Source organism: Sinocyclocheilus grahami, unplaced genomic scaffold (genome assembly GCF_001515645.1).
Source record: "Sinocyclocheilus grahami isolate Dianchi unplaced genomic scaffold, SAMN03320097.WGS_v1.1 scaffold2088.1, whole genome shotgun sequence".
NCBI classification, from domain to species: domain Eukaryota; kingdom Metazoa; phylum Chordata; class Actinopteri; order Cypriniformes; family Cyprinidae; genus Sinocyclocheilus; species Sinocyclocheilus grahami.
Genome location: NW_015507267.1, coordinates 65,953 through 76,182, shown reverse-complemented (window position 1 = coordinate 76,182; position 10,230 = coordinate 65,953). Strand labels below are relative to the sequence as shown.

At 38.9% G+C, this 10,230-nt stretch overlaps 1 protein-coding gene across 1 annotated transcript in view; it reads right to left on the bottom strand.

Moving 5' to 3' along the window:
- LOC107574004 (hepatocyte growth factor receptor-like) overlaps positions 1-10,230 on the bottom strand; it is a 46,943-nt gene that overhangs the window by 17,137 nt on the left and 19,576 nt on the right. The window contains exons 3-7 of the mRNA XM_016260475.1: positions 6,846-7,037; positions 3,645-3,779; positions 3,221-3,400; positions 1,256-1,416; positions 716-818 (exon numbers count right to left, since the gene is read on the bottom strand). Of these exons, the coding sequence (XP_016115961.1) occupies positions 716-818; positions 1,256-1,416; positions 3,221-3,400; positions 3,645-3,779; positions 6,846-7,037 (771 nt within the window). The remainder of the gene's footprint in view (positions 1-715; positions 819-1,255; positions 1,417-3,220; positions 3,401-3,644; positions 3,780-6,845; positions 7,038-10,230) is intronic.

The following is a 10,230-nucleotide window of genomic DNA, read 5'->3' as shown; positions in this document are numbered from 1 at the left end:
GTTCAGGGCGGGTGTGGGGTGTCTTTTCAAACCTGCAGTATCATGTCATGTTTACTGTCATGTTACTCAAAGAAATGTTTGCAAAAAATCGCTAATATTTGCTAACTAACATCATATCGTTACAGACTACACAATAGTGCCACAACATATTTTCATGTCTGATCAGGGCGATAACCACCGTAGACATTGAGGAGGGTTAGTCCCCCTAATAATTAGAAATCGCTAAACCCTTTTCTCAAATATTGCTAATTCGAGAGAGAGAGAGAGAGAGAGAGAGAGATGAAAGTTGCGTGTATGCACGTCTCTTTTTAGAGTGAGTTTACTTAAAAAACAGCGATTTTATCCTCTCGTTGCTGGAAAATATAATGTAGCGATTCAGTATTTAAACTGTTATTAATAAAAGTCGTGGGGCAGCGTTGACAAGTTTCTTTTCTCCTGGATGTGTGAGCTGCGCGATCTCCGATATATATATATATATATATATATATATGTGTGTGTGTGTGTCAGTAAGCAGCGCATTAATATAGAATGGTAATTAAAGGCTCTAATGCACACCAGCACACCAGTATAGGTGTGTATATTGTAGGAGCTAGACAACGTATGATGACGTGTGACGGCATAGTAGTGGTGTCCCAATTCTTAGGGGAATATTTTCACAGGGGTATAAAATAGAATTGGGATTAGGCCTTATACTGTGATTTGTGAGGATTCTTACCACAAATGAGAAACCGTCTTTCTGGGCCTGTTCCTTGCCACTGTGCACCCTGACCACAGAGTCAGCGCTGGATGCGTTCACATGATCTAGTCCGCAGACCAACCTGACATACAACACAAAGACATAAACATCTCCCGCCACAAAAACAGTGAACAAGATGTGGTTGTAAACCAGTGGAGTAAGCAGGCTATTAGTCTACGCTAATTTAATGATAACCGTACTACTCGGCAGAAACTACACAGGAGCTATTCTCTAAGGGAATTTTTCCATTCCTCTCACAATAGGAAGGCTGTAGGGTGGTATGTCCGGGGGCACAAAATCTCATGGGTTTTGTGTCTTAATGGTACGAAAATTTGACATGGAAGGCCGAGATGCACAATAGAGCATTTTTGCAGACCGATTTAATGTTCTGCAGGTTTGCAACATGAGCGCTATGTTGAGAATGTGACCTAGTGTGTTTCTGAAGTTGTATTTACACAGAGTGCAAGAGGATTTGCTGAAATTCAAGAATAAGGTTTATCTATTTCATTATTAACTTACCGATTATTGCTGCTGTCTTTCTTTTCCAATTTACACTTTGCTCCAGCAACCACCACGTCAATCAGTTTGGTATCAAAGCGATCTTTCTTATTGAAACCAAAGTTTTTGCCACAGATTGTCATGTTGGTGTGACCTCCGAGTGGAGCAGAGGAAGGAGAAATCTAGAAAAAGAAAGAAGAAGCTATGAGGTCAAACTGTGACAATACTCTTCTTTCAGTGTCTAAACCTCCTGCTGCGTTTCTTTATGCCAAGCATTTTCTCTGCTCATGAGGTTGGTAACCACTGACAATAATTTGTTTTGGGTGTATGGACACTGAAGGCAGGGGGTCTTCCAGTAAATGGTGACAGAGACAAAAACTGAGAACAAAACAACCTTCCTTTGTGCTTTAGTCTCTTGGGTTATAAAGTGCCCTTTATGTTGAGCCACCAGCTGAGTACCTTAAAGGTGAAGTGTGTCATTTTTTCTGTGGTAAAATACTTCACGTATCCCAGTTTAACATGCTCAAAAAACTGTAAGTAAGCCATTTATTGGTTAATTTAATAAAAAAAATAATAAAATAAATTTATTTAAAAAATTTATTTATATATTCATATAAACATTTATTTATTTAAGTTACTTAAAGCTGTTTCTTTGTCGCCATCTCTGTTTGAAACCTGCAATTGCAGTTATTTGCAGAATTATTTTCTTTGCGTGGGTTGTGCACTGACACGGCTCCTCAGCACGGATGAATCTAATGTTTTGATGTGTGGCTGTCAGTCACCGCACTGGTGTAGATACTGTACTTAGGAAATCACAGATTCTAGTCTATGTCTAGGAATATATGACCCAAATAATTTTTACCGGATATTGTCATCTGAACAAGTAAGTAACAAGTCTGCCACTTTTGTTCTGACCAACTGAGGAAAAAGCATTACAATAAATCGCGCTACCAATGGTGATTAAATCTAACGATCGGTTAGCTCATATCACATCAAACCATGTAAATGATTAATTTATTGTTTTACTTTGTTCTCAAATTATTAATGTTAACAACATCAGCATTGCGTGACTACATGTATGTAGTGTATTAGCATTACATGTAGATTTCAATTTCTGTACAGTCATTCAAATTTCATATATTGAAATTCTTTTAACCCAAAAAGTTATTTTTCCTTAGAAATGGTTTTCTTTAAAATACAAAACTTGTGTAATCTCACGTAGGCTATCTGTAATCAGGTGCACATTTAAAACTGGAATATAATCTAATTTCAGTCACTTACATGTGTTTCATAAACACATAATCCTTTCTGGATTACAATCTGCCATCAAAATTATAAATTTAATTATTCCAGCTGCTGTGAGAAAAGGCTATAAACGATCCGCCACCTGCAGCATTCTAATATGCGATATAGCTATATATAACTTCTTTACATTTACAGAAGTAACGTATTGATGCTGCAGCATTATTTCTTAAGTAAATTTACTTAAGAAATAAGTAAATAAAAATTTGAAAAATAAGTAAATAAATTGAAATAAAATAAATAAAAAATTTAATAAAATTAAATAAATTGTATTATTAATTTATTCATAATAAGTGTGTACAATGTGTTTTCTGAGTGTCCTGTTTCTGAGATGTTAGTTCTTTATTGATAAGTTAATAAATGTTCAGAGCACCACTTATCATAAGAAAAGAGATCTTACACAAATACAAATATAGTTCTGGCTGCTCTGCAACAATGCACAGATTTAGAGAAGGCACAGAAGGGCAAACTAATCCTTTTTGATATTTAGAATCAATTTATGTCTTTAAAAGAAGCCAAGAGGTCCTTGAAATCCATGCTTATCCCTGAAAATACTGCAAAACAGGCTAAATCAATGGAGGTCAGAGATTTGTATGTGCTCTCTGTACTTGGAAAGCACTTATTCTATTAGCTATGTACTATTAGCTGCTTTAAAACCATGGTAATGTTGGGCCGGGTGTTTACCGTGGTGATAAGGAGGGGGCAAGTGTCCTGGATCCAATGGGAGGGGGAGCACCGAGGAGCCCTTGTGCAGCGATCACTGGTCTTGCACCATCCGCAGCCCATGAAGGCTGGAGCCAGAAGACAGGAGTTACAAGTCCACAGCTGTTCACATCCAGGGCCTCTCAGAGGAACCTTAGAGACCTGAGGAACATGATATTAGACTTTAAATTACATTTAGCAGATGATTTTATGCAAAGCAACTTGTTGACAACATTTTTCAGAGGAGGTGACTTACTACTGATGTCTCTCTATTGCAGTCATACCCTGTTTACTATATCAGTTAGTCTTAAATCACCAGTGTGTTTGCTATCTATTCACAAGTGATTTTCCTGAAAATGTTTGACCTGTTCCCAAAGACATTTTTAAGAATGGCCGTGTTGTTCACCTTGTTTCCTGTTACCAACAATAAGGAGCCGTCATGACGCTGTGGAGACAGCAGCGCCATCTCGGAGGACACAGGGAGAGCGTCCAAGCGGAAATCCACATGCGGCTCCGTCTTGCCAAAGCGGGAAACCACCACCTGCGGAGGATGCCAGCAAAAATGGGTGGCCTTTCACATCAAAATCCTAAACGGTAAATGCAGGACCTTAATAGAGAATGTGTATGGTTACAAAAAGACCACAACAGCATGTTTATCGTTTACTGGAATAAGTCTGCATTCCACATTGATGATTAAATGCTGCTATTGAATGATTTAAACCTTGTGGTTTCTGGTGCAAGCTATTTATAGAGGACACAATTTGGATCAGGTCAACAGCAGGTCACATGACAATGGTCTAATTTGTTTAAGGTTTTTTTCTATATAAAGGAGTCCTATTTAAGGACCATTAAAATATTTTGCAGTATGACCTTATTTTCATGACAAAAAAAAAGGATATTTTACCAATGAATCCAGTAATGGATTTTTTAAAAATAAAATAAAATTAAATTAAAAAATGTTCTTATGTTTTAGGGTGAAATACCACTTCCAAAAACCTGAGAATATACAAGACCTTATTCCTGAAAAACAAACGTTCTGCATGGAGTTGGTGCAAACCCGTTATTGTTTCCTTCCAGGTTATAAAACATTAAATTACAGATCATGTTTGGAACTTTCCTTGGGAAAGAGGAAGCATCAAAGGAGGGTGCAATCCAGAGGCAGTCTTTGTATGGGGAAAGCCTCTGCTTTGCCATGGATACTGTAATAACCAATGTCTCTGCCTTTCAGGGTAAAAGATGACAGATTGAACTGCGATGACTGCGGTTGATGTCAAGGAGTAGGAACAGACAAAAGCTTAGGCCCTAGGGCAAGTGCAAACATAAAGACCTCTGTCTATCTGGCGTGTTGGGAGGTGTCAGAACAGTGGCTCCATCCACACACCTGGACTAACATTTATCATGGTTACATTGCAATTACAGGCCTCCAAGACAGCCTATGTCTGAATAGTGCTTGTGCTCCATTAGCGATCAGTGGATCACATCATTAATAGCCCTGGGCTTTGAGCATGGGGCATCTGGTGGCAGAGAGTATGTCATTACTGTGGTTTTAGTGATTTTAGGATGGTGTGCGTGACATATCTCCATCTCACTCAATACAGAGCACTAATGTGACTCCAATTGTGGTCTGTTTTAAAAGCCCAATCTTTAGATTAGTAACATATCAGATCAGACTGTAGAAAGTGTCAATGTTCAGTTATTACCTTAAGGAGCTATTTCTTTTTTTTATCTTTCACTGGAACAATACATGTAGCCAGGGCAATTCACAATACTGTTTTATTACATGAATAAAAGCAGTTGATTTGGGTGCATTTTTTTTTTGCATTACCTGACAATACACAATGTAGTCCATGCAAGCTCTAATTACAGATTTACAGGAACACAAGTTTCCAAAACCTACGGTGTGGGAGGGAAATTCCTCTTGTCACATTTATTTTTTTTACAGACATTAAAACATAGACTGCTATATAAATATATTTCATTTAATATTTATTTAATAGTATAGCAATTTCTGTTCTACGTAAATAGTATATTATTTTTAAAATGTACAATTTTTAATAAATTTAAAATCATTTATATAATATATAAAATATAAATAGTATCAAAATAATCAAAATAATATAAATAGTAAATTCTATTTATTTAAAAAATTTTAATATAGTTATTCGGTGCCTTGGTGCTGCACAAATGCAATGTGCTACATTCATGATTCCAAAACAAGAACCCACAGCTAAAACTTGGCGAGTTTCACATGGCCCAGAAAGTTTCCAATAGCGTTAAGCCATAAAAGGATTTCGAGTCCCAGAAGCAACCAAGCTAAACCAGGCTTAATTAAGCTGGGCATGGCAGAAAATGGCTACAAATGGACCTGTTATTGAAGGAGGAATGTTACACACTCTGGGGAAAAATACACACCGCGAAGCCCTAATAACCGTGTGAATTACAGCTCATTGTGTATGTAAGGGAAGTCCTACTCACAAACACAAGGCAAGGTGTTGAGTTTTTCCTCACCGAGAGTGTGGCAGAGTGGGAGCACTTCCTCATACAGAATAAGGACCACTGGGACTGTTATTGCACTGCGCCCCCCACTTCCCAACCTTTTAAAAAACTTGTGGGCTCTTGAAACTTTCATTTACACAATTAGCCACTACTCACTGGCATTCCATATTTTATTCAACTTCATCAGTCTTTCTCACAATCTTGTTTTTTTGCATTCTCATTGTCAAGGCCTCTTAAACACTCACCCACTCTCTTTGTTTTTGAAAAAACTCTCTCTCGAATGGGACAGCTGGACTAGCACTCACCGCTTACCAGGCCTTCCTCCACATCCAGACAAAAGAGGCGAGAAAAGTTGAGAGGAAAAAATAAAAAAAGGAAGAGAGAAAGAGAGGGAACGACAGCTGCAGCCGTTCCAAGAAAATGCCATGCGAGGACGTGTCATCGAAGCCCAGTGCTTACTATTAACGTACCATTCGGTTCCTCCGCCACTCTTCCGTGCAGCTGTCACCCTTTCTCTCGCCACTCATTCATTCTCAAACATTTTCCTGTGGTATTTACAAAATACCACAAGTCTCTATCTCACACAATTCCATGAGCAAATAGTCTCATTTTTGGTGCTCAAGCCGGACAGATTCAATATTTGGGTTGGTGCCACTCCTGCACAATGAACATGTTGCGAAAACATTGATAGGCAAAGTTTCACCTTGTGTGCTTTTAGATTGGAGAGCTGGTACAGTGCTGCTCAGGAGGTCAAAGTTGAATCAAATGCAAACAGGAAAAGACCATATTTCCCAACCTGCCACTGGCACCTGCATTTTCCTTCATTCTGAGCTGTTTTCACTAGTCACATACTTACATCCTGTCTATTTACATGCACAATAAAACAGGGAAATAGTGTTGGCAACAACAGGACTTTGACAAAAAGTATTCTGATTTAATTTTAGATTCTGCAAATGCTTCACCATTTCTTTTCCCAGAATGAGGTCAGCCACATTTTTTCTAGCACTATGGCACATACTAAACTCATATATTCAATCTAAATGCTGATTTGCTAATCCAGACATTATGTAAGTTTAGCTTTAATAGTGAATAAATAAAATAAATGTCTCACCTGGATGACGCGGCCCTCAGCTGTGCCTAGGCTGACCACAGTGTGGTTTTGGATGGGCACCACGGCTATGGAAGTGAGAAGAACATTCCGGAAGCGTCCGTGGAAGTAGTCCCGACGCGGATTGGTGCTTGTAACCTCTAGCCGGTAGCCCCTTTCGTGTTTGCCACAGCTGAAGGAATCTCCTGCAAAGCTCTGGTAACAAAAACAGAAACACAATGACAAGTTAGACAAGTGGTATTCTACCTGGCAACAAGCAGAAGCTCTTAACAGCCTATTGGTGTGGATGAATTCTGCAGCACTGCCATTTTTCCAGAGGACTAGCCTCCACTATGCCAAATGCAATTTGTGGGTTAGATGCTTGTGCAAAAGAGTGACTTAGGCCCCACACAGTAAATCTCCATCTAAGCTCGGCATCTACCGTTTCATCCTGGCCAATGCAGTTGCGTGTTTTCTCCCATGGTGCTTGGATCATCCTTGCCGCGTTCAGACGGCTGTGCTCACAGATGGCAGGAATTCATGGGAAACTGTGAGGAACGTTGGGCTTGCTGTTGCTCTGTTAGAGCTCCAATTGAGGCCAGCTTTGTTTGGCTGGGATCTCTACAACCTGTGGAGTTTTGGAAGTTGCAGAGAGGCTGTATGGTCCCGGAGATATAAAAGGGGCCATATTCATAACACTTCTGTAGCATTTAATTCTTTCCACCTGAATTACACTTATGTCAAAAAACATTCAGAATTAGGTTTTTATGAAACTCAAAATCTATCTATTTCTGCGACTGTACCTTTGCGACTGTACCTTTTAATACCTTTTCTTGTATTGTATGATGATCTCTGTTATGATTTTTCTGTACCTGCATAGTTCGCACAGTCATACATCAGGGCAGGCCAAGTTGATTAAACCAAATAGGCACTGAGGGAAGGAGCTTTGTGTTGTGAACATTAGATAATCTATCAACTTACTATTTCAAAAGAAAAAGCCTTTTTCCCTGACATGCCCCCTTTAAGAAAACTATACTTACATTTTGACTATACTTAAAGGCAAAATGTAAAGATAAACCTGTCATCATTTATTCACCTTTATATCATTTCAAACTTGTTTTATGTTCTTCTGTGGAAGAAGAAAGAACAAATTTTAAAGACAATATTGTCTGCTTTCAATATAATGAAAGTGAATGGGTCAAGCGGCACAATTAAAAAGTTATCATTTAAATACCAATATTTGCATGAGAGATGGACCACATTTGAAGTCATTCCTCCCTGATAGTTTGGGGTCGTACAATTTTTTTATGTTTTTGAAAGAAGTCTCTTATGCTCACCAAGGCTGCATTTATTTACAATTTAAAATACATCCATGCTGAATAAACTTATTTATTTAAAAATAAACTTTTGAACAGTAAAGTAGATCAAATCAACTAGATCATTTGTGAAAAAAATAATTTAGAATATCAACAGATTCATTAAAATTCTGACTCAAAAGAATATTTTATTTATGAATTGGACTTCTCTCATGAGCTCTCAAGAATGTTTCTATGATTTAAAAAAAAAAAAAGTAAATTCCAGTTCCTTATAAAACGAGGTCTTGGAAAATAGTGCACAAGACAGGGACTACATTCATGATACACAGACAGCTTGACAATCCTTATTAATTTTCATTACATTGAAAAGATCAGAAAAAAGGGTTTTGAAACACCATGTGAGTGAGTAAATAATGATAAGATTAAAAGGGACAATTAAAAGGATAGTTCACCCAAAATGAACATTCTATTATCATTCACTTACTTTCATGTAATTCCAAACCTGTATGACTTTCTTTATTCTGTGGAACACAAAAGAAGATAATGTGTGCACATTGGTCACCAAAACTGTTTGGTTACTAACATTCTTCAAAACATATCCAAGTTAGAGATTACCTCAGAGTAATCTGAAAAGAAACGGGGCACCTGAGGCCTACACAGTGGTCAAGCTCAAAGGGTCACAGACCCTAGTATGAAAGTAAAGAAGTCATTAATAATTAATGAAACCAGACCCTGGCACCACAGGCCATGACTAAAATGTTGGAATACAGAGAACAGGTAGTTAATGATTAACACCATGCTCATTCAAACTCTTCTCAGATGGTGTTTTGTTACACTGTATGGTGAAGGCGCCCTGACAAAAACACTAAAAAGACACCCATGAAAAATCAGACAGGCATAAAAAGGACACTCCATCCTGTGCCAGAAACGTTCTCACTCTTTCTACCCCTCTTTCATTGGCGATGTGAGTAAGACGCATGAGTCAGTGGCATGACTGCGGTTGCAGCTTCATTTTGAGGGCATGTCTCAAAGGGCTGCTTTGAAGATGCGGAGAACAATACAGGTAGACGATAAATCAGGCCGAACGAGCGCTGGGTCCTGCTCTCATTACAGGGGGATGGCTCAGAGGCACAGAATCAGTATACAGGTGAAAAAGCGAAAACGAGGGGGATTACAGGCCAGCTTATCCCAACCCCTGAAGGCAGAGGAGGACTTCTGCCTATTGAAGGAGCAACAAAACAAGAGAGAGTGTGACACATGTAGCATGAAGCGGCCAGGGAAATCATCCAAATGTGTACAAGCCTGCCTTTGATGTGTCTTCAGCAGGGCACGTTTGCTTTGCCGAGTTATATAAGCCCACCGCGATCCATCATAACGGCCGAGCTGCCACATATTTCAATTGGACTTGTGTAAGAAAGCACCGTGGTTTGGAATTGATTTGGGGGGGCTCTCTGAAGCCTAACCTATCAGCAGCTGAGCACAGCCCTAACAGCCTGTTTTAGAGGAAGAGAAAAAAGGTTTGTGGGATTATTTTCACAGCAAACAAATTCACGTTTCGCAGTGTGTTTGAAAAGGAAGACATTCCACTACTTAGCTCATGGTATTTCAAGGATCAAGGGTAGAAATCGAAAAACCCAGACAGTGTTTTGACAAGCTTCGGTTGCTCTGATCCCGAGGCTCCTCCAACTGAGTGACTTGCAGGGTTGTCGGATTTTGTTCTCGTCATTTCTCGCTTCATTTATTAAAAGGAATATTCAGGGTTCAACACAAGTTACACTCAATCAACAGCATTTGTGGCATAATGTTTATAGAGTGTTGCAAGGACGACATATTTTTGTAGGCTAACCCTGAAGTCAGCATTACCCTGGTCCCATCAACAAACAGCCCATAGGACTTTTCCATTGGCTTTTGGATTATGGGAGAAAATATGATCTGTGACCATCTAAATTTTCTGATTCTCATATGCTTTATTTATCAAGACAATCTTCACAATCATTCCAAGTGAATGCTGCACACTGGTGGGGGTTGAGGAGAGACCCCCCCCCCCCCCATGTTTGAAAAGCATTTGGGGTGACCCGAAATACAACGAAACG